Raw genomic sequence first — 24,068 nt, 5'->3', positions numbered from 1 at the left:
GACAAGGTCATGCTAGATTAGGGTAGGCTCTAAATCCCATAACTTGTAGCCTTATAAGAAGAAGAGATGGCACACAGAGATACACACACACAAAGAAGGCCACGTGAAGACAGAGGCAGAGAATGGAGTGATGCAGCTAAAAGCCAAGGAACACCATCAATTGCCAGGATCTGGCTTCTGAAGGTAGGAAAGAGAAGGAAGGATTCTTCCCTGGATCCTTCAAAAGGAGCATGACCCTGCCAACACCTTGATTTCAGATTTCCAGCCTCCAGGATTGTGAGAGAGTAAATGTCTGTCACTTGAAGCTACCTAGTTTGTGGTAATTTGTTAGGGCAGCCCTAGGAAACTAATAACAAAAGCACAAAGACTTGTCCAAGTCTTGTCCAAGACTGTTCTAATCAGCTTTATTTATAATAGCACCAAACTGGAAATAACCTAAATGTCCATCAACAAATGTACAAACTGTAAAATAGTCACACAATGTAATACTACTCAATTATAAAAATGAAAGAATGATTGAGACACAAAACAAGGGTGAAATCTCAAAATGATTATGCTGAATAAAACAAATCCAACCTGGGCGACAGAGTGAGACTCCATCTCAATGAAAAAAAAAGAAAAGGACATTAATGAACAATAAGAAATCATCTGAGTGTACATAACTCACTGTTAATAGTAAGTACACAAAAAGACACAGTATATTATAACACTGTAACTATGGTGTGTAAACTAAAACTACTCTTATCTTTAGAAAGACTAAACAATGAGTTTAGTGAGGCAGTGCCTCACGCCTGTCATCCTAGCAGTTTGGGAGGCCGAGGCGGGCAAATCACAAGGTCAGGAGATCAAGACCATCCTGGCTAACATGGTGAAGCCCCGTCTCAACTAAAAAATGCAAAAAAACTAGCCGGGCTTGGTGGCGGGCACCTGTAGTCCCACCTACTCAGGAGGCTGAAGCAGAAGAATCGCTTGAACGCGGGGGGCAGAGGTTGCAGTGAGCTGAGATTGTGCCACTGCACTCCAGCCTAGGCAACAGGGCGAGACTCCGTCTCAAAAAAAAAAAAAAAAAAGAAAAAAAAGAAAGACTAAACAATGAACCAATCAAAAATAATAACTACTATAACTTTTCAAGACATTGATAGTACAATAAGATATAAATAGAAACAATAAAAAGTTAAAAAGCACGGAGACGAAGTAAAGGTGTAGAGTTTTTTTAGTTTTCTTTTTGCTTGTTTATACCGTGTTAAATTATTATCAGCTTAAAATAATAGGCTATAGGAAAGTATTAGAGAGCCTCATGGTAACCTCCAATCAAAAAACATACAACAAGGCCAGGCGCGGTGGCTTACGCCTATAATCCCAGCACTTTGGGAAGCTGAGGTGGGCGGATCATGAGGTCAGGAGTTTGAGGCCAGCCTGACCAACATGGTGAAACCCTGTCCGTACTAAAAATACAAAAAAAAAAAAAATTTGCTGGGCATGGTGGTGTGCGCCTGTAATTCCAGTTACTCAAGAGGCTGAGGCAGGAGAATCTCTTGAACCCAGGAGGTGGAGGATGCAGTGAGCCAAGATCGCACCACTGCACTCTAGCCTGGGCGACAGAGCAATACTCCATCTCAAAAAAAAAAAAAAAAAAACAGATACACAAAAAATAAAAAACAAGAAACTAAATTATATCACCAGAGAAAATCACCTTCACTAAAGGGAAGACAGGAAGGAAAAAAAAAAGACCACAAAACAACCAGAAAACAAAATGGCAGGATTAAGTCCTTACTTATCAATAATAACATTAAATGTATCTAGGCACGGTGGGATATAACAAAAGCAGCTATTAGTGCCTATATCAAAACAGAAGAAAAACTTAAACAACCTAAATATGCATCTTTTTTTTTTTTTGAGACGGAGTTTCGCTCTTGTTGCCCAAGCCGGAGTGCAATGGCGTGATCTCGGCTCACTGCAACCTCCGCCTCCTGGGTTCAAGCAATTCTCCTGCCTCAACCTCACGAGTAGCTGGGATTACCGGCACGTGCCACCATGCCCAGCTAATTTTTTTTTTTTTTTTGTATTTTTAGTAGAAACGGGGTTTCACCATGTTAGCCAAGCTGGTCTCGAACTCCTGACCTCAGGTGATCCACCGGCCTCGGTCTCCCAAAGTGTTGGGATTACAGGCGTGAGCCATCGCACCCGGCCAAATATGCGTCTTAAAGAACTAGAAAAGCAAGAGTAAACCAAACCCAAAATGGGGAGACTAAATAATAAAGATCAGAGCAGAAATAAATGAAATTGGAATTAAGAAAACCATACAAAAGATCATGAAACAAAAAGTTGGTTTTTTGAAAAGTTAAAATTGATAAACCTTTAGCCAGACTAAGAAAAAAGGAGAGAAGACCCAAATAAACAAAATCAGAGATGAAAAAGAAGACATTACAACAAATACTGCAGAAATTCAAAGGATCATTAGTGGCTACTATGAGCCACCATATGCCAATAAATTGGAAAATCTACAGGAAATGGCCAAATTCCTAGACAGATTCAATCTATTAAGACTGAACCATGAAGAAATAAAAAACCTGAAGAGACCAATAACAAGTAAGGAGATCGAAGCCATAATAAAAAGTCTCCCAGCAAAGAAAAGCCCAGGACCTGATGGCTTCACTGCTCAATTCTACCAAACATTTAAAGAATAATACCAATCCTATTCAAACTATTCCAAAAAATAGAGGAGAGAAGACTTCCAAACTCATTCCATGAGGCTAGTGTTACCCTGATACCAAAACCAAACGAAGACATAGCAAAAAAAAAAAAAAACTACAGGCCAATATCTCTGATGAATATTGATGCAAAAATCCTCAACAAAATACTAGCATACCAAATTCAACAATACATTAAAAAGATCATTCATCATCACCAAGTGGGATTTATCCCTGAGACGTAAGGATGGTTCAACATACACAAATCAGTTAATGTGATACTAAGAAAATCTGTAAATAATCTTAAGTTACTCTAAACTCTCTTGACTAGAAAAGTTGTGAGAAACCACAATGTTTTCATGGCAGTCTACTTGAACATAGTTTTCTGGAAGCACTTACAGAAAGAATAAGCATCTTTTTAGTTTAAGTGCACTTATTATGCCCCAATATAATAGGATTGACTTCAACAGATGATGGTCTAACCCAATTATTCTATGAAATTCTAAAGCAATCTCTCTGAAAGGTTGGCAATTGTAGTCAGCAGGCCAAATACAGCCTACTGCTTGTTTTCCTTAATAAAGTTTACTGGAACACAGCCATGTCTATTCATTTATGTATTATCTATGGATGTCTTAACCACAACAGCAGAGCTGAAAAGTTGCAACAGGGACCAATGGCCTACAAAGCCTAAAATATTTAGTATCTGGCATTTTACAGAAATTGCTGACCCCTGCTCTAGACAAGCAATCCGAGAAGGAATAAAACTTGTTAGACTCACCTGAGGTGTTGTCTTTTTGTACTGGTCACCTCCATCTATCACATCCCTCATGATTTTTCCCTTAAGATATTCATATTCTTCTGGACTCAGCTGAATAGACTCTATGGTTTTTCCACAGGCTGAACACTGGCCACTGTAATTGTAATTGTTAAATAATAATATTTAAATATGCCAAATAATGTTCTGGAAAAAAAATTCTGTGAAATGAACAATGAGGAAATTATAAGGTAATAAAAAAGAACATTAAAACCTTTGTGATAGTCACATACATCTAATTTTTTGTAAACCTGATAATATCACAAATTAGCATGCCAGAAAACCCAAAAAAGTAGACTGGCCGTTTGGATGACTTTTTTTTTGAGACAGGGTCTTGTATTTTTAGTAGAGACTTGGTTTCAACATGTTGGCCAGGATGGTCTCGAATCTCCTGACCTGGTGATCTGCCTGCCTCGGCCTCCCAAAGTGCTGGGATTACAGGCGTCAGCCACCGCACCCAGCTCAGATGACATTTTTAAAGTAATTCCTATTCTGTGGAATATCATATTGGTGAATTAAAATAAATAAATAAATAAATCCTAAAACACAACTGGGTCTTGAACCTCTAGGGAAAAACATCTCTAAGACTTCATATAGGCTCACAGTACTCACAGGAAAAACATTTTGGGCACTGCTAAGTCTCTGCATGCAAAGTATGTTTTTTTCCTCAGATACTCTAATTACAAACTTGTAATTATCCTATCCTTAAGGTGTTCTTAAATATTTTTCAATCAATAGCAACAAAACCTACTAAACCAAAATCAAACAAGTTAAAAATAAACATTGGTCTTCACCTTTTTTGGACTGTGGTGAATTGTCCTTTCCATTGTTTTCCAGGAACACTGTGAAAAGATTGCAAAACCAAATCATGAGAAGGTTAGATTCCTACTGAAATGAAAGATATTCATGGTATTTGGAAACTCTTATAAGCAAGAAGTCCAAAAAGTTCAAGATACTTCTGTAGAATGGTTTAATTTAAAAAGTGGCTGCTATCCTGGATGGGGTTAAGAAGCTGCTGGTACTCTGCTCTGGATCTCCCTCTTCCCTACGGTTCTCCTCCCAACAAATAACTCTCATCTTCAAGTCTACCGAAAGCAGCTGATCTTAGTAGCATAACCTCTAAACCAAACTCAACTCTTACCTTCTCCATAAAGCTGCCAGAAATTGCTCCTGCTGAGAGCAATTTACCTCTTACACACCACTGTTATTTCACTGTGTGGTATTGTATTCCAATTAAATTGAGAATGTCATAATAGATTTTACAAAATTCTCGCAATGCCTAGCCTATTTGGAAGCATTGAAAAACTATATATTGATGTATTTGTTCAATCAATGTATCCTTTCCTCCTTCCCCTTCCACATATTACCATCAGTTCTTATGATTCTACTGCCTTCTCTCCTTCCACAGTTCTTAATTCTCATCATCTCTCACCTAAATCTAAAATTGTATTCACGCAGATCTCCCTGTTTTCAATCTTAATCCCTCTCCTTTCTACTCTTCTCACTTGGCAATTGCCTTTGTAAAACTCCATTCCAGCATTATTTTTTTCTTTTGAGAGAAGGTCTTGCTCTGTCGCCCAGGTTGGAGTACATGGCACGATCACAGCTCCCCGCAGCCTTGATTGACACCCTAGATTCAAGTGATCCTCTTGCTTCAGCCTCCCAAGTAGCTGGGACTACCGGCACACTCCGCCATGCCAGGCTAATTTTTGTATTATTTGTAGAGACAGGGTTTCGCCATGCCCAGGCTGGTCTCGAACTCCTGGCCTCAAGCTATCCTCCCACCTCAGTCTCTAAAAGTGCTCAGATTACAGGCGTGAGCCACAGCACCCAGCCAAATCCAGCATTCTTGATAACAGAATAAAATCCAAACTCCTTGGTATTCAAAGATTTTCACAACTGGGCTTCTCCTCCCTTGACATTCAGTAAGTTTAAGATAATTAAGCATAATTACTACTTCAAAGCTCTGTAAACATGATATAGGAAAAAAAAGGCAAGAGAAAAACAGAGGGAAGGAAGAAATTTTTAGGAAGCAAATTAATGAAGAAATAATGACTAAGCATGGTGGCTCACACCTGATCACTTGAGGCCAGGAGTTTGAGTCCAGCCTGGTCAACACAGCGACAGCCCACCTCTTAAAAGAAGAATATTAATTTTAAAAAATAAGTAAAAATTTTTAAAAAGACAGGCCGGGCACGGTGGCTCACGCTTGTAATCCCAGCACTTTGGGAGGCTGAGGCGGGCGGATCACAAGGTCAGGAGATCGAGACCATGGTGAAACCCCGTCTCTACTAAATACAAAAAATTAGCCGGGCGTGGTGGCGGGCGCCTGTAGTCCTAGCTACTCGGAGAGGCTGAGGCAGGAGAATGGCGTGAACCCGGAAGGCGGAGCTTGCAGTGAGCCAAGATTGCGCCACTGCACTCCAGCCTGGGTGACAGAGTGAGACTCCATCTCCAAAAAAAAAAAAAAAAATTTTTTTAAAAGACTAAAGCAATAAACAGGCATGTAGCCAGTAACATGAATAAAGCAAAAGCAAACCAAAGGAGAAAGCTTTAGAGAGACAGCAGCCAAATGATAGAAAGGTCCAAAACAAACTGGAAGGGTTAAGACTTTCCATTGTAATGCTTATGTATCAGGCTTGATCAATATCCCCCTGTCCACTCTAATCATCCAAGTTGATGAACTATAGATAGTACACAGAACAGGCCGGGCGTGGTGGTTCACACCTGTAATCCCAGCACTTTGGGAGGCCAAGGCAGGTGGATCACCTGAGGTAGTTCGAGAGCAGCCTGACCAACATGGAGAAACCCCGTCTCTACTAAAAAGAAAACAGAAAATTAGCCAGGCATGGTGGCGCATGCCTGTAATCCCAGCTACTTGGGAGTGTGAGGCAGGAGAAAACCCTGGAGGCAGAGGTTGCAATGAGCCGAGATCGTGCCATTGCATGCTAGCCTGGCAACAAGAGCAAAACTCCTTCTCAAAAAAAAAAAAAAAAAAAAAGGGAGAGAGTAGACAGAATAAATACAAGCACATTATCTCAGCCGCTAGATTTCAGAGGAACTTGTGAAAATACTAATACGGCCAGAGACAGTTCTAGTAGAATGCTATATTTTTTTCTTGCTATGAACACTGGCCATAAGTAGTATTAAGTACTCACATCATACTAGATGCCCAAGAAAACAAAATTAATGATCCTTCCAAAAGGAAAAAAAAATGCAAAAATTAAAAGTGCTATATAATTTCACTTTTATGTGATGGGTAAAGATTAGCACAAATTATGTATGCTGTTACTTTTTTTAAAGAGAGAAAATTTTGTCTTAAAGAGAAAATAAATCTTAGTAAGAGATGGAAAAAAGTATAATCAGAATAGAACGATTCTCAGCAACTAACAACAAAAAAGAATGGCTACTTTGAGGTTTAAAGTTATTAAATTAAAAATAATTAGCCAGGTATGGTGGCACATGCCTGTGGTTTTAGCTACTCAGGAGACTGAAGCGAGAGGATCACCTGAGGCCAGGAGATTGTGGTTACAGTGAGCTATGAACACACCATTGCACTCCAGTCTGGGCAACAGAGCAAGACTCTGTCTCAAAAAAAAAAAAAAAAAGTAAAGAATAAAAACATACATATAAAAAAATCAAAATTACCTCTCAAACCATGTTTTTATACTGTGTGCAAATGATTCCCCTGGATACAGCTGATTATTTCTTAGATATGAAAGAATATCTAGTAGTTTATTTGAATAGTTATCATCCTTTATGTCTTTTCCAAAATCAAAGAAAGCTTTTAAAGTTTCCAACATAGGAACAATATCATGACCTAGCAATTCCTGATACAAATTCCAAGCTGTGTTTACATCTTGATGAAGGAGAGCTCCCTGGATACAGTCATTATAGTTCTTTTTTGAAGGAGTCATAGCTTTTTTGATGTCCTCTAACAGCAACAATGCTTCTCTCCATCTGTCTGAATGGATCAATCCCCGGATGAGAAGAGTGTAACCTCCAGGTTCTAAAGTCTTATATCTGGCTTTCATAATTTCAAAGACATCAATAACTTCAGACGTCTGCATATGAAAGACACAGAGATACAAATACTTGACCAGTAAATCATAACTTACAATACCATTATTTTTTGCTGCTACCCATGCCAGCAGAGATTTAGCCACATCTATAGAGCTATGATAGCGAACCATCTGTGAAATGATCCAACTTTCGAAACTGGTCTTTCCGGTATTTCCTTTTAAATCTGCCTTAAGTTTATCCCACTCCTCTGAATTCAAAGGTTGTGTTGGGAGTTGAATAGTGTTCCTCACAGGTGGCAAGGCATGATCTTCACTTTGAGAATTTATTTGTGATCTCTTCTTAGCTGCTCCAGCTGAAAAAAAATGAGGAACAGAATAAACTTGCTTATTACTGCCTTCATCTTTCCTGAGATATCTGGCCTTGGCAATCAGATTCGTTGCTTTGGTATTCTGTGGAGACATTGTTTTAAGAGAAAACAGCTTCTGTTGGTTCCTGATGCCACAGCTGTCTGCCAGAAAGAGAGAGACATAAGACTGCCCTGGGCCTAGCCCAAGGTATGGGCTCTTCCAAAGCTTAGGAAAGCTTCGAATACCAAACAAATAGAAAGTCATTATGCAGTGAGATCAGCACCAGATAGTGAGATGTTGAAAAAAACCCTCTTCTACACCAAAATTAAAGGGATTGGGGGTCGGCGGTGGAGAGTCAAAGTGCAACTTTTTAAAAGATTTGTGTTTCTTCCTTACAGACAAATCAAGGTTCTGCTTTTGGGGCTACTTAATAGCAAGAAGGCAGGTGAGTTTTCTCTATTAAACAACAATCCGGGGATGTCCAACATCGCAAGCCGCAAACCAGGGGACAGAGCAGGAATCCTCTGGTGCCTCTTACATTCCAGTTCAAGAACCTGAGGAAAAAGCACAAGAAGGAACGCCCAGTTTTACTCGCGTGGATTACAGCTGTCCTGAAAAGGCACAGATTCCCACAGGAAGCTTGCTGGAAAGGGGGTGTAAAGCCAAAGCCGTATCCAGGAGCCCCCAACTCCAGCCTACCACCAACAGCGGCGAAAGCCGAAGTCTAGGGGCCCTCACCCTGCATAGCTCTCCACAGACCGCAAAACTCCGATGGGGGGACGGGGAGGGAGAAGGTGGCGAGTCAGCTGCGCCAACGACTCAGGAAAGGAAGAGAGGACCAGGAAGGGCGCTGCCTAGACTGCGTACCGATCGCTGACAAATGAAGTTCACTTCATTCAACAACTCAACGCGGCACTCCGGCTTAACGCGGCCATAAACGCGGCGGAAACTACAGTGCCCACGATGCACCGCGCCAGCCCCGGCCGACGGACTAGACTTACCCGGACTTAGGCGTTCCGCCTGGCCCGGCGGCGAGGAAAAAAGGCAATTTTGAAGCATTTAGTGGCAAAAGGGGTAAGAGACGGCTGCTGAAGCGTCTACTACATTCAGGGGACCTGAAAGGCTTCCAGATATCCGCAATGAACAATGAAAAGAAATTGTGCAAGAAAGCGCTTCCCTCAAGCCGGAACCAATGAACTCCTGGATCACGTGGTGCGCACGCGCCAAAGGTCCACGCTAAAGGAAAACGCGGGATTATCGTGGCCTTTAAAATCCGGCTTGGTGAGCTTGGGTCGCCTCTGAAGGAGAACCATTTTCCATCTCTTTCATAGCTTTTTCCCCCAGTCAGCGTGGTAGCGGTATTCTCCGCGGGAGTGACAGTAATTGTTTTTGCCTCTTTAACCAAGACTTCCGCCCTTGTTCAAGATGGTGGTTGGACGGCCTTCCTAACCTTTACGGGGCCTGGCGGTGCTGACGCCTGAGCTGGTAGGGGTGGAGCAGGTAGGAAACAGCAAATGCAGAAGCTGCTGCGCGTGAGTCGGCCATGGACTGGAAAGAAGTTCTTCGTCGGCGCCTAGCGACGCCCAACACCCGTCCAAACAGTGAGTTTTGGGAGGGGCCGCCCGTTCGGATGGCCCGGCCCTAAACTCCTAGAGGTAGGGGGGAGGTGGGGAGGAGGAGCAAGGGGGAGCCGCCCTTTCCGCTTCTGTGAAACCTCCGGATAAAGGAGGCGGAGTGGAATGTGGTTTAAGGATCCCGATAAGTTTGACCCAAACTTTCCTGGGGCAGAATCTAGGGGAACGAAAAACAGCCTTAGTCACTGACTTCCATGGTCTTAATCTAAACTTGTGAAGAATAACTTAGAACCCCGGCTCCAACAACGCCTCAACCCCACCAGGACCTATAATTGTCCTCCCGCCTTTTTACCATCACGCTTTTTGCTTCCCTCCTAATCCATTTTATATTTCATAATCCATTTTTGCTTTTATTTTTCTCCTTCACATTGCTTATTAACTAACCTCGTTAAATCTATCTTTCCTATTCCACACCCGCACTAAGGGCTGTTGAAAGTAGCTGGAGAAAAACAGAACCTTGGTGAGTTGTCTCACTTTTTTTTTTTTTTTTGAGACGGAGTCTCTTGCTCTGTCGCCCAGCCTGGCTGGAGTGCAGTGGCAGCATCTCGGCTCACTGCAACCTCTGCCTCCCGGATTCAAGCGATTCTTCTGCCTCAGCCTCTGGAGTAGCTGGAACTACAAGCGCGCGCAACCACGGCCGGTTGATTTTTGTATTTCTAGTACAGGCGGGGGTTTCACCATATTGGCCAGGCTGGTCTCAAACTCCTGACCTCGTGATTCACTCACCTCGGCCTCCCAAAGTGCTGGAATTACAGTCGTGAGCCACCGCGCCCTGCCGAGTTATCTCACTTTTAATACAAGTCCACTAATCTAAAGAAGGTGTTTTGGTCATGTCTACCGTGTTTTCCTGGACGTTCATTCTCCTACATTCAATTTTCATCTCCCGAACTGCCAATCTGTGTTTCCCTAAATACACTTTTTTTTTTTTTTCCGATACAGGATCTCCCTGTGTTGTCCAGGCTGGAGTGAGCGGCACAGTGACGTCTCGCTGCAACCCCGATTTCCTGGGCTCAAAGGATCTTCCCACCCCAGCTCCTTGAGCAGCTAGAAGTACAGGCACAGGCCACCACACCCGGCTAATTTTTTATTTTTAGTACAGATGAGGTCTTGCTAAGTTGCCTGGGCTGGTCTCGAATTCCTGGCCTCAGACAGTCTTCCTACCTCCACCTCCCAAAGTGTTGCTATTACAGACGTGAGCCACCGCACCCAGGCAACACTCTTTTACACTCTGTTCTTCTCATCTCCTACACCTGCAGTCTGTCCTACCTGTTTCTAACTTTAAGCTGATGAACTTGTATTTTAATATATATCTCATTAAGAAAGGAGAAGCAGTCGGCCGGGCACGGTCGCTCAGTCCTGTAATCCCAGCACTTTGGGAGGCCGAGGCGGGCGGATCACGAGGTCAGCAGATCGAGACCATCCTGGCTAACACGGTGAAACCCCGTCTCTACTAAAAATACAAAAAAATTAGCCGGTCCTGGTGGCGGGCGCCTATAGTCCCAGCTACTCCAGAGGTTGAGGCAGGAGAATACCTTCAACCCGAGAGGCAGAGCTTGCAGTGAGCCCGAGATTGCGCCACTGCACTCCAGCCTGAGCGACCGAGCGAGACTCAGTCTCCAAAAAAAAAAAAAAAAAAAGAAGCAGTCAGAGGAGAACCTCACCTGTCCCCCTTAACATTTCTTTCAGCCCCACAACCCCACGGTTAGTTGCTCATACACTCTGGCTTCACTGTTAAAATGATGAACTGATGCCGGGCGCGGTGGCTCAAGCCTGTAATCCCAGCACTTTGGGAGGCCAAGGCGGGCGGATCATGAGGTCAGGAGATTGAGACCACGGTGAAACCCCGTCTCTACTAAAAATAAAAAAAATTAGCCGGGTGCGGTGGTGGGCGCCTGTAGTCCCAGCTACTCAGGAGGCTGAGGCAGGAGAATGGCGTGAATCCGGGAGGCTTAGCTTGCAGTGAGCCGAGGTTGCGCCACTGCACTCCAGCCTGGGCGACAGAGCGAGACTCCGTCTCAAAAAAGAAAAAAAAAAGATGAACTGTCCATGCTCCTATTTAAGAGTCCCTCCACTCCACTACTAGATTGCATTCTTTTCCCTGTATTCACTGACTTCCTTCCAGCCTCATCCTTTCTTTCATACATCATCAGATTTTCCTTCTACTGGATCATTTTCACCAGCACAAATGTGCTGTTAATATTACCCATCTTTTTAAAAGGTGAGTGGTTGCCGGGAGTGGTGTCGGGAGGCCCAGTGGCTCATTCATGTAACCCCAGCAACTTTGGGAGGCCAAGATGGGAAGATCGCTTGAGGCCAGAGTTTGAGACCAGCCTGGGCAACATAATGAAACACCGTTTCTACAAAAATAGAAAGTAAAAAATTAGCCCGGGTGGTTGTGCACCACTGTAGTCCTAGCTACTCGAGAGGCTTATGCAGGGAGGGTTGTTTCAGTCTAGGAGTTTGGGGCTGCAGTGAGCTATGATCATGACACTATACTGCAGCCTGGGTGACAAGAGCCAGACCCTGTCTTTAAAAAAAAGTCATTTGGGCTGGGCGCTGTGGCTCATACCTGTAATCCCAACACTTTGGGAGGCCCAGGTAGGCAGATCACTTGAGATCAGGAGTTCAAGACCAGCCTGGCCAACATGGTGAAACCCCGTCTCTACTAAAAATACAAAAAGTAGCTGGGCGCAGTGGTGCGCACCTGTAATCCCAGCTACTTGGGAGGCTGAAGCAGGAGAATCGCTTGAACCCAGGAGGCGGAGGTTGCGGTGAGCAACGCACTGCACTCCAGCCTGGGCGACAGAACGAGACTACAACTCAAAAAAAAAAAAAAAAAAAGTCATTTGATCCCACATCCCTCTTTAGCTTCTGCTGCATTTCTCTGCACTCTTCATAGGAAAACTTCTCAAAGAAGTTACCTGTCCTTGGCTGGGTGCAGTGGCTCATGCCTGTAATCCCAGCACTTTGGGAGGCTGAAGTGGGTGGATCACCTGAGGTCAGGAGATTGAGACCAGCCTGGCCAACATGGTGAAACACTCTCTCTACTGAAAATACAAAATTTAGCCAGGCATTGTGGCAAGTGTCTGTAATCCCAGCTACTCAGGAGGCTGAGGCAGGAGAATCACTTGAACTCAGGAGGTGAAGATTGCAGTGAGCCAAGATCGCGCCACTGCCCTCCAGCCTGGGTGACAGAGTGAGACTCAATCTCAAAAAAAAAAAAAAGAAGGTACCTGTACTTGTACTTTGTGTGCTTTCTTGACCCCTGAACTCTCGAACCCACTGCATTCTTTTAGCAGATATTTATTGCATGCCTGTTTTGTGCCAAGTACCATTGTAGCTTATAGCAGAACACACAAAAATCCCTGTCTTTGTAGAACTTACACTTTAGTGTGGAGAGAAATAATAAAATAATAAGTAAATTATATAGGTTGTACAGCACCTGCTTAAGTCTGGTTCCTTCATCAGTGTACTAGATCCTATCCTTTGTAGTAGATTCCATTTTTGCCTCCTGAAGGATGTACTCTTGCAGTTGTCCCTTCTCCTGCATCATCAGTTTTTCTTTAATCATTCCCATCAGCATATAAACATGCTGGTATTTCTCCCATCTTAAACTCTCTTGACTTAATTTCCACCTCTAGCCATTCCTCATTTTTCTGTTCCCCTTATAGCAATATTTGTTAAAACAGTTGTTGGTTGAATCTGTACTCGTCTCGGATTCCTGCTTGTCAAGAATCATCAGTGACCACTATATTGTTAACTTCAGTGGTCAGTTGTCAGTCTTGACTTTACTTGAAAAATTTTGCAGTTTTCTACAACAGCACTGGGCCATAGTAAAGAAATTAACTTATAGGTTTGGTCTAAGGTTAAAAATTAACATAATAGGCCAGGCATGGTGGCTCATGCCTGTAATCCCAGCACTTTGGGAGGCTAAGGTGGGCAGATCACCTGAGGTCAGGAGTTCAAGACCAGCCTGACCAACATGGAGAAGCCCCATCTCTACTAAAAATACAAAATTAGCCAGGCGTGGTGACACATGCCTGTAATCCCAGCCACTCAGGAGGCTGAGGCAGGAGAATCACTTGAACCTGGGAGGCGGAGGTTGCCGTGAGCCGAGATCGTGCCATTGCGCTCCAGCCTGGGCAACAAGAGCGAAGCTCCGCCTCCAAAAAAAAAAAAAATTAACAGATGCAGCAGAAATGCAGTCATAAAAGGAATTCAAGGAAACAATTACAGGCTTGTTGGGAAGGAAATGAGACCAGAAAGAGTAAAATAACTTTTCAGAAAATAGATCACAGAATTCAAGAGCTCAGCGAGGCTGAAGTGGAAATGTTATGGCAGTGAGGTTTTGAATTACCAGAAAGGATGATCTGAGAGTATATTTGAGCTTAAGATTTCAGAAAAGGATCAAGTAAAATCTGTGATCTTGCCGTAGAACCAAATGGCAGAATGAACTAGAGGTGAAAGTCTTTAGAGCTGCAGGACCCATGGTCACCCACATAAATGTTTATTCATCCTAAATGATTGCAGGACCTTGTGAAGAACACTGTGTACCAGTCACTATAGTCCACAAATAAGTGGGGAGGAATTGGCTGAATGAGACAGCCACGTGCCAATAGCAGGCGACTTGCAGGGTAATAGAGCCCTGAATTTTGAGCTTCAGACAGAGGATGGGTTTTTTTGTTTGTTTTCTCTACATTAGGTAGAGAAACAGTGATTATGAGGCTGAAACTCCATGAGGTCAGGGTCTGGGGCTGTCTTGCTCACCCATCATTCCGTGTCTACTACAGCATTCTCTGTACATAGTAGGTGCTCAGTAAATTCATTTCATTGAATGAATTAGGCACACTCTACGGAGTTCTGTAGGAGAGGTAATGATTTGAGGAAGAGACTAGCTTTAGCAATAAACAGAAGTAGAGGGAGCATGCTGAGAAATGGTTGAAGATGTAAAGGATGCTGCTTCAGTAGAAGATAGTGATTCTTGGTATTTCAAAAAAGTTAATATGCTCAGTGTCTGAGCACAATTGTGAAGGCCTTTTTGGCACTGTAACTATTTTAATTAAACTATTAATATAATATATAGGATGACCTGAGTAAATGTACTGCTTGATTTTAAAAGTGCTCCCCTTAATCTGTTTTGTTACCAGAAAAAAAAAGTGAACAAGAATTAAAAGATGAAGAAATGGATTTATTTACAAAATATTACTCCGAATGGAAAGGAGGTAGAAAAAACACAAATGAATTCTATAAGACCATTCCCCGGTTTTATTATAGGGTAAGTAGTGTCTAATCAAATGTCCTGCAGAGTTTAAAAATGAAATATATTTTTGGCAAGGCAAGGTGGCTCATACCTGTAATCCCAACACTTTGGGAGGCTGAGGCGGGAGGATCACTTGAGTCCAGGAATTTGAGACCAGTCAGGGCAATATAGCAAGATCCCATCTCCAAAAAAAATTTTTTTTTAAATAGCTGGACATGGTGATGCATGCCCGTAGTCCTAGCTTCTCAGGAGGCTGAAGCAGGAGGATTACTTGAACCCAGGAGGTTGAGGCAGCAGTGAGCCGTGATTGTGTCACTGCACTCCAGCCTGGGCAACAGAGTTAGACCCTGTCCCCCACCCCCAGAAAAAAGTAATTTTAAAAATAGGACCAGAATTTTATGTTTTAAAAATAGAGAATTATATTTTAAATTTTATATATTTATTATTTTATTGTAATCTTATCGCTATTATAAAACATTTTGAGCCCAATAAAATCCCAAGTTTAGATTTAAGTGGGTATGTAAACACAAAGTTGTTAAACTGTGGGCTTTTTCTTTCTAATTTTTATTATAGATATTAGTAGTAAGTATTCTATTGGATTATGTTATCAGGTATACAACACGTTGTTACAAAGTTTTAAAATTTTGCTCAAGGCTAAACCAAAAAATAGATTATGGGAAAACTTAAAGAATTTCACTTGAGGCCAGGCATGGTGGCTCATGCCTGTAATCCCAACACTTTGGGAGGCCAAGGTGGATGGATCATGAGGTCAGGAGTTCAAGACCAGCCTGACCAACATGGTGAAACCCTGTCTCTACTCAGAATACAAAAATTAGCCAGGCATGGTGGCGCATGGCTGTAATCCCAGCTACTCAGGAGGCTGAGGGAGAAGAATCACTTGAACCCAGGAGGTGGAGGTTGTAGTGAGCCCAGATCGTGCCACTGCACTCCAGCCTGGGTGACAGAGCAAGACTGTCTCAAACAAACAAACAAAAAAGGAATTTCACTTGACTATTTGTTTCCTTGTGCCAAAACTCTGAAAATGGCTGTGAAGGGACGTATAGACAAAATAGACCTTAAGAAAAGCTATTCATGGTAGGGTCACTGCACTCCAGCCTGGGTGATAGAGCAAAGACCCTGTCTCAAAAAAAAAAAAAATGTTGGCCAGGCGCGGTGACTCACACCTATAATCCTATCACTTTGGGAGGCCATCAAATCAGGAGGATCACTTGAGGCCAGGAGTTTGAGAACCAGTCTGGGCAACTTGGTGAGATCTCGTCTCTCCAAAAAAACTTAGCCGGGCATGATGGTGCGCACCTGTAGTCCCTGCTGCTCAGGAGGCTGAGGTGGAAGGATCGCTTGAGCTCAGGAGCTTGAGGCTGCAGTGAGCTGTGATCATGCCACTGCATTCCAGCCTGGGTGGCAGAGCAAGAGCCTGTCTCAAAAAAAAAAAAGAAAAAGAAAAAGAAAGCTGTTTACAACCTGGCAATAGTAGGGCATTCGCTTATAGTCCCAGCTACTCTGAGAGGGTGAGGAAGAGGAAGGGAGAATCTCTTTTTTTTTTTTTTTTTTTTTGAGATGGAGTCTCACTCTGTCGCCCAGGCTGGAGTGCAGTGGCGCAATCTCGGCTCACTGCAAGCTCCGCCTCCCGGGTTCACGCCATTCTCCTGCCTCAGCCTCTCCGAGTAGCTGGGACTACAGGCGCCTGCCACCACGCCTGGCTAATTTTTTTGTATTTTTTAGTAGAGACGGGGTTTCACCATGGTCTCAATCTCCTGACCTCGTGATCCGCCCGCCTCGGCCTCCCAAAGTGCTAGGATTACAAGCGTGAGCCACCGCGCCCGGCCTAGGAAAGGAGAATCTCTTAAACCCAGGAGTTTGAGACCAGCCTGGGCAACATAGTGAGACCACCCCACACCCCATCTTTTTTTTTTTTTTTTTTTTTTTTTTTTTGAGATGGAGTCTCACTCTGTTGCCCAGGCTGGAGTGCGATGGCATGATCTCAGCTCACTGCAACCTCTGCCTCCCAGGTTCAAGCGATTCTCCTGCCTCAGCCCTCCTAAGTAACTGGGATTATAGGTGTGCACCACCACACCCAGCTAGTTTTTGTATTTTTAGTAGAGACCAGGTTTCACCATGTTGGCCAGGCTGGTCTCGAACTCCTGATCTCAGGTGATCTATCTACCCACCTCGGCCTCCCAAAGTGCTGGGATTACAGGCGTGAGCCACCATGCTGGCCCACCCCATCTTTTTTTTTAAGGTCTATTTTTTTTTCTTGAGGTCTATTTTGTCTATTTAAAAAAAATAAATAAAAAGGTATTTATACCTGAAAGTGAAGTCTACCAAAAAATACCTATTTAGTATTATGGAAAATGTAAGCACTATACAAGTTAACTGGAATCTTAGCTGGATGTCCTTTGAACCTATTACCTTCTAACTCTATTAATTATAACGTTATTTGCAAGTATAGTAAACATTGATTTAGCTGGTGTTCTTACAGATTAAGGTATTTATATAAGTGAGTTATCCAGATACTGAAATATTTCTTCAAGTGCAAATTTTTTTCAACTGAATATTTTTTATTGGAAACCTTCCTATAGTACTATATGCTTCTCAACCTTTTAAGAATCAAATGCCTGTAATCCTAGCCTATATTTATTGTAGAAAAGGAAAAGCTATGGCTAAACAAGTTGATCTCTTCCCATGATAACATCACTCAACAATGTAAACAGAACATTTTATATGAATCCTTCTACATATTTCTGTGGGTATCTGTGTATTTTTTTAAATGGGATTACATCATACATACCTTTACTGCTTTTTGCATTTCACACTTTCATTAAACAGAGGCAGCTAAATAACTGAATATTTTTGATAGCCGAGGGGAAAGAGAAGGGAATTGACATTTATTGAGTGTCTAAGCACTGCAGAGCCCTTTGTATTCTTTATCTCATTTAACCTGGATTCTTAAATAATATCTTACTGTTATCAAACATAGGTTCTTGGGTTCTCAATGCAAAAGGGAGAGAGAGCACCTGACTCTCTGAAAAGAGCTGGTAGGGCTTTTTTTAAAAAAATCAGGAATTGATATTAGGGTGGAGTATGCAGGCTGGGCTGTGCAAAGCAGATCAGGTAGGGTATGAAGGTCAGCATTATCTGGTTGCTATGGTTATCTTTTTTTTTTTTTTCAAGAGAATTAAATCGTTTATTGATTACACATGATAATGGATGATACACAAGCTTCATTCCCATCTATAATTTTATCTGGTACCATTATTCAATTTAGATATATTGCATAGGATGTGCCAACAATCACTTTTATAACCAATAATTCCATGATTTTGCTTGGGTAATCCCTCTTAATGGTGAACTTCAGGTCACAACAGTAACTATCAGTTCAACTACACCAAGGTTTCCGAAGACAATGGCTTCTCCACCCAAGCAGGTTGTATATAAATTCCAAATAGAACCTGGCATCACCCTGAAGGAATTCTAACTTCACACTGTTGGGGAAATTTACCAAGATGGCTTCAGAGTAGACTAACTTTACACAGCACATTAAAAAAAAAGACATTTATTCAGCGTCACGATCAGACTATTACATTTAGCAATCAACAGCATGGGTGCAAAAAAAAAAAAAAAATCTACATTAAAACCCTTTGTTGGAATGCTTTACACTTTCCACAGAACAGAAACTAAAATAACCTGTTATACAATTAGTCACAAATACAGTCCTCGAGTTTTTTGCCCATACACATGAGTATTTGTCTAAAACATGTCTTCTTTGTAGCAGCTAGGCCCTGCCACCACTGTGCTTGGCTGAGTTCACAAATCTGTTGGAACCTGTAGCTTCCCTGTCACTTCTCTAGCTCTCCTCTCCTGCTAAGCTTTGTTTCCTAATTAAAATCTTCTGCCACTGCCATAGCTACTGCTGCTGCTGGAACCGCCATAGCCACCTTGGTTTCGTGGTTTTGCAAAGTATTGGCCTCCACCGCCATAGGGGCCAGAGCTTCTGCCTCCAAAATTTCCTCCCTTCATGGGTCCAAAATTTGAAGACTGATTGTTGTAATTGCCAAAATCATTGTAGCTTCCACCACCTCCAAAATTGCTTCCACTACCACCGCCAATGCCGCCTCCGCCTCCGTTGTTATAGCTGTCATAGCTGCCACTCCCGCCATAGCCACTGCCCTGGTTTCCATAACCCTGTCCACCACTTTGCTATGGTTATCTTGAGCAGCAGGCCACCTGGTCTGGCTAGAGACAACAAGGCTGTAAATCAGTTGTTCAGCATTCCTTCCCCAGATAGGACACTCACTTCACTACTTTGGTTATCTCCTAAGGCTAGTTACTGGAATTCTTTGGAGTAAAAGGCATGGTTGGGACATTATGGTGTCAGTGAGGTAGTGGTGTGGGTTTTGTGATCAGTGGGGATGCATGAAAGAGTGCCGTAGTGGGAGTGAGCTGACCCAAGCCCCCATTCCTACTCTGTCTCATTCGTAACAGCTCTTGGATAGGAATGGTGTGACCCCGTTCCTGAGCCCAGGACCGAACTTTCTTGTACTTCCAGGACCAAACCTTTGCCTTCTTTTTCTGGTTCCTGAGGGAATCTCCTTTTTTTCCTTTCTTCGTGTCACTTCTCTCTTTGGCCACCTCTAGATCTTAGATGGTTTCCTGTCTGCAGCTATGGATTTGTAAAAAAGTCCTTTCCCTTCTTTCTTCTTCCTCTCCATGGTCCCACTGCTTCAGAGAAAACACCTATTATCTTGAGTCACCACTTCTCTCCTTGGCTGATTAGCTGGTTAACTAGCCACTAGAACATAATGTCAGTCAGCCCCAACTCCAGCCCCATCCCCACCTCCTAATGTTTCTTCTGTTGACGAAGAGTTGAACTCTGTCAAATATTTGAAGAGATTTATTCTGAGCCAAATATGAGTGACCATGGCCTGTGACACAGCCTTCAAGAGATCCTGAGAACATGTGCCAAAGGTGGTTTGGGTGCAGCTTGGTTTCATACATTGTAGGGAGGCATGAGACATCAATCAGATACATTTGAGAAATACATTGGTTTGGTCCAGAAAGGTGGGACAATTTGAAGTGGGGCTTCCAGGCTACAGGTAAATTCAAACGTTTTCTGGTTGACACTTGGCTGAGTTTTTCTAAAGACCTGGGATCAAACAGAAAGGAATGTCTGGGTTAAGATAAGAGGCGGTAGTGACCAAGGTTTTATCATGCAGATGAAGCTTTTAGCTAGCAGGCTTCAGAGAGAATAGGTTGCAAAATGTTTCTTATTAAAGTCTGTGTTGATGTTAATGCCAGAAAGGTATAACGAGACTGTCTCTCAGGTTAAATTTTAAGGGTGCTGACTGAGGAGGAACTCCATTCAGATGGTTGAGGGGCCTTAGAATTTTATTTTTGGTTTATACTCCTTTAACTCTGTTCCTTCCGATGGGAGGGACGGCATCTTAGTTCCTGGAAATGAAAGATGAAAACCATAACCCCAAGTTTTGACGTAAGGTTTACCGAGGTAATTTAATGGGGCTAAGATGTAGAAAAGGAAGAAGAACTCTTTAAAGTAAATTATTCTGGCTGGGTGTGGTGGCTCATGCCTGTAATCCTAGCACTTTGGGAGGCCAAGGTGGGAGGATTGCTGGAGCTCAGGAGTTCAAGACCAACCTGAGCAACATAGCAAGACTCTGCCTCTATTATTAATTTAAAAAAGAAGAAATAAAGCAAATTGTTCTAAGTCAGGTTGGAATGAGTCATTCTAAAGCTCTGCTCATGGAAATCACCCCAGTTGGCAAACCCTCTTGCCTGGGAGGCCAACATAATAGGCACTGCCTTGACCATCTCCAAGAAGAAAGGTGATCCAATCTCAACAGGCATGCTTTCCTAAAACTGGACAAGAAGAATAAATGGTTTTTGCTGGACAGGAAGAATTACAGGTAAGAACCACCCAACAGGTTCTTCTTGCCTGCTACCCAGATAGAGCCAATTTATCAAGATGGGAATTGCAAGAGAGAAATAATTTAATATACATGGAGCCAACTAAATGGGAGATGGGAGTTTTATTATTACTCAAATCAGCCTTCTTGAAAAGTTGGAGGCTAGGGTTTTTCCAGGATAGTTTGGTAGGCAGGGGGCTAGGGAATGGGTGCTGCTGATTGGTTGGGGATGGACTCACAGGGATATAGAAAAACAGTCCTGGTCCTTGCGTGCTGAGTCTGCTTTTGGGTTGGGGCCACAGAGGAGTGGCTGGTCTGAGAGGGGCCATTGGGTAGTCAGAAGTGCAAAAGCCTGAAAAGACATCTCAAAAGGCCAGTCCTGTGTACTACAATAGTGATGTTATTTACAGGAGTAATTGAGGATGTTGCAAATTTTTGTGACCTCCAGAATAATAACTGCTAATCATTTAACTGGCCTGCATCTTAGCAGAATTCTGGTCCTTATCCTCCTGACCTGGTGTCCTTTCATTAGTTTCACTAAGGCAGTTTAGTTTTGGGATGAGCTATTATCATTTAAATCATAAACCAAATTTCTCCCAGATTTGTTAATATCTTGGCCCATGCCCAGGAATGACCAAGGGCAGATTGGAGGTTAAAAACAAGATGGAGTTGGTTAGATCAGATCTCTTTCACTGTCATCATTTTGTCACTGTTATAATTTTGCAAAGGTGGTTTTGAAACTGTCAATCTCCAGTTAATCCTCATTTAATTCTATATCATTCTTTTTTTTTTTTTTTTTTTTTTTAGATGGAGTCTCACTCTGTCGCCAGGTTGGAGTGTAGTGGCGTGATCTCAGCTCACTGCAACCTCCGCCTCCTGGGTTTAAGCGATTCTCCTGCCTCAGCTTCCTGAGTAGCTGGGACTACAGGCACATGCCACCATGCCCAGCTAATTTTTGTATTTTTAGTAGAGACGGGGTTTCACAGTGTTGGCCAGGATGGTTGATCTCTTGACTTCGTGATCCGCCTGCCTCGGCCTCCCAAAGTGCTGGGATTACAGGTGTGAGCCACTGCCCCCAGCCAATTCTATATCATTCTAAGGAAGCCAGCACGCCCAGCCAATTCTGTATCATTCTAAGGTGACAATAGAAACACAGTGCTTTAAGAAAATAAAATGAAACTTGGACTAGACTAGCTTTTAGAATAGTTTTTTCAGGGCAGAGATCCAGCCTTGCTGATCACTGATTCTCTGTGGATCAGTTTTTGTTAAACAAATGTTAAGCGCAATTAAGGTGAGATACAAGAAATAATTTGAGGTGGTGGCATACAGTTATTTTATGAGGCCACATACATTTTATAGGATCCAGTAGTCTAAAATTTACATGTAGAAATTTACATTGTATTTTCAGCTGCCTGCTGAAGATGAAGTCTTACTACAGAAATTAAGAGAGGAATCAAGAGCTGTCTTTCTACAAAGAAAAAGCAGAGAACTGTTAGATAATGAAGAATTACAGGTAAGAACAAAGCAAAAAGTTGCTTTAGATGTTAACCATTTCTCATTTGTACTACTTAAATCATGCAGGATTTCTTGGTGCCTAATGGAGTCCGTACTACAGAGTGGTACTACATAGGCTCTGAAGCAGCAGTTCCACCAGAAGCAGCCGCTCAGTTTGCATGGGTCATATACCCCAAACATAGTGTTGTTTGTTACTTTTGTTTAAGGCCCTAGGTAATTCTAATGTGCAGCCAAGGTTGAGAACCACTGCTATAGGGTCAGACTACAGAGGTTCAAATCCCAGCCCTGCTATATGACTTTAGGCAATAGACTTAACATCTCTGTGCTTCGATTATCATCTCTAAAGTAGGGATAGCTAACTATATCATAGAGATATGTGGATTAAGGAGGCAGTGTATATCAAAAGCTTAGTAGGCACTCAATAAATGTTATTTTTATTGTTAGTAATCAAAAGGATAATAGGGCATGAGATTCATCTTAATATTGACTCTGCCAGCAAACTATCATTTTAGTGGAAAGCACGCATTTAACTACATTTAAAAATCTTGTTGTTTTTAACTTACAACATCTTCACTTCTACAATTCTCTTAAGAACTTATGGTTTTTGCTGGACAAACACCAGACACCACCTATGATTGGAGAGGAAGCGATGATCAATTATGAAAACTTTTTGAAGGTTGGTGAAAAGGCTGGAGCAAAGTGCAAGTAAGAATAATATAATTAACAAAAGAATATGTTATGTTAAGCATTTTAAATGCCTCAAATATTGGCCGGGCACAGTGGCTCACACCTGTAATCCCAGCAGTTTTGGAGGCTGAGAGGATTGCTTGAGCTGGGGTGTTTGAGGCCAGCCTGGGCAACTTAGGGAGATCTTGTCTCTACTAAAAATAAAAAAATTATCTGGGTGTGGGGGCGTACACCTGTAGCTACTCAGGAGGCTGAGGTGGGAGAATTGCTTGAGCTTGGGAGGATGAGCTGTGATTAAGCCACTGCACTCCAGCCTGGGTGACAGAGCAAGACCTTATCTTTAAAAAAAAAAAATAAACAAATCCTCAAATATTAAATGAAGTAAATGGAATGACATTTGAGTCCATTTAAGTTACTAATGAAATTTAATAAAATTATTTACAGTCAAAAAATCACATTGGTATGAAGTTATTAAAATAAATAATATAGCCAGGTGTGGTGGCTCATGCCTGTAATCCCAGCACTTTGGGAGGCCGAGGTGGGCACATCACGAGGTCAAGAGAACAAGACCATCCTGGCCAACATGGTGAAACCCCGTCTCTACTAAAAATAGAAAAATTAGCTGGGCGTGGTGGCGTGTGCCTGTAATCCCAAGCTACTCGGGAGGCTGAGGCAGGAGAATCACTTGGAGGCGGAGGTTGTTCCGAGATCGTGCCACTGCACTCCAGCTTGGCAAAGAGTGAGACTCCATCTCAAAAAAAAAAAAAAAAAAAGAAAAGAAATGATTTCGTTTATGACACTTTCAGCCTTAAGACAGACGAAAGCAAACAAAAAAGAATGCAAGGCCAGGCACTGTGGCTCATGTGCCCATCTCTGCAAAATAAAAAAAAATTTAATTAAAAAAAAAGAATGCAAACATTTATGACTTCGGCTAGGCATGGTGCCTCACATTTGTAATTCCACTGCTTTGGGAGGCCAAGGCAGGTGGATCACTTGAGGCCAGGAGTTCAAGATCAGTCAGGGCAACAGAGCAAATCTCCGTTTATATATATATATATCTTTTTTTTTGAGATGGAGTCTTGCTCTGTCGCTAGGCTGCAGTGGAGTGGCGCAATCTTGGCTCACTACAACCTCCGCCTCCCGGGTTCAAGTGATT

At 42.5% G+C, this 24,068-nt stretch overlaps 2 protein-coding genes across 7 annotated transcripts in view; one reads left to right on the top strand and one right to left on the bottom strand.

Moving 5' to 3' along the window:
• The window catches only part of PRORP (protein only RNase P catalytic subunit), a 152,242-nt gene extending 143,214 nt beyond the window's left edge, over positions 1-9,028 (bottom strand). Inside the window, exons 1-4 of one of the 3 annotated variants that reach the window (XM_032179475.2) lie at positions 8,876-9,028; positions 7,153-8,428; positions 4,299-4,346; positions 3,469-3,601 (exon numbers count right to left, since the gene is read on the bottom strand). In XM_032179475.2, coding sequence (XP_032035366.1) covers positions 3,469-3,601; positions 4,299-4,346; positions 7,153-8,138 — 1,167 coding nt within the window. In that variant the 5' untranslated portion in view covers positions 8,139-8,428; positions 8,876-9,028. Of the gene's footprint in view, positions 1-3,468; positions 3,602-4,298; positions 4,347-7,152; positions 8,429-8,612; positions 8,714-8,741; positions 8,838-8,875 lie in introns of those variants that run through there. The other 2 variants (XM_032179474.2, XM_058429601.1) reach the window with 2 other exon arrangements.
• Positions 9,029-9,132: 104 nt separating this feature from the next.
• Positions 9,133-24,068, top strand: part of PPP2R3C (protein phosphatase 2 regulatory subunit B''gamma) — a 39,156-nt gene continuing 24,220 nt past the window's right edge. Inside the window, exons 1-4 of one of the 4 annotated variants that reach the window (XM_032179476.2) lie at positions 9,133-9,475; positions 14,656-14,783; positions 22,119-22,223; positions 22,818-22,930. In XM_032179476.2, coding sequence (XP_032035367.1) covers positions 9,418-9,475; positions 14,656-14,783; positions 22,119-22,223; positions 22,818-22,930 — 404 coding nt within the window. In that variant the 5' untranslated portion in view covers positions 9,133-9,417. Of the gene's footprint in view, positions 9,530-11,664; positions 11,727-14,655; positions 14,784-22,118; positions 22,224-22,817; positions 22,931-24,068 lie in introns of those variants that run through there. The other 3 variants (XM_032179478.2, XM_058429602.1, XM_032179479.2) reach the window with 3 other exon arrangements.

The sequence above is a fragment of the Hylobates moloch genome, unplaced genomic scaffold (genome assembly GCF_009828535.3).
Source record: "Hylobates moloch isolate HMO894 unplaced genomic scaffold, HMol_V3 SCAFFOLD_16, whole genome shotgun sequence".
Classification (NCBI taxonomy): domain Eukaryota; kingdom Metazoa; phylum Chordata; class Mammalia; order Primates; family Hylobatidae; genus Hylobates; species Hylobates moloch.
This window is presented reverse-complemented; position numbering and strand designations above follow the sequence as displayed.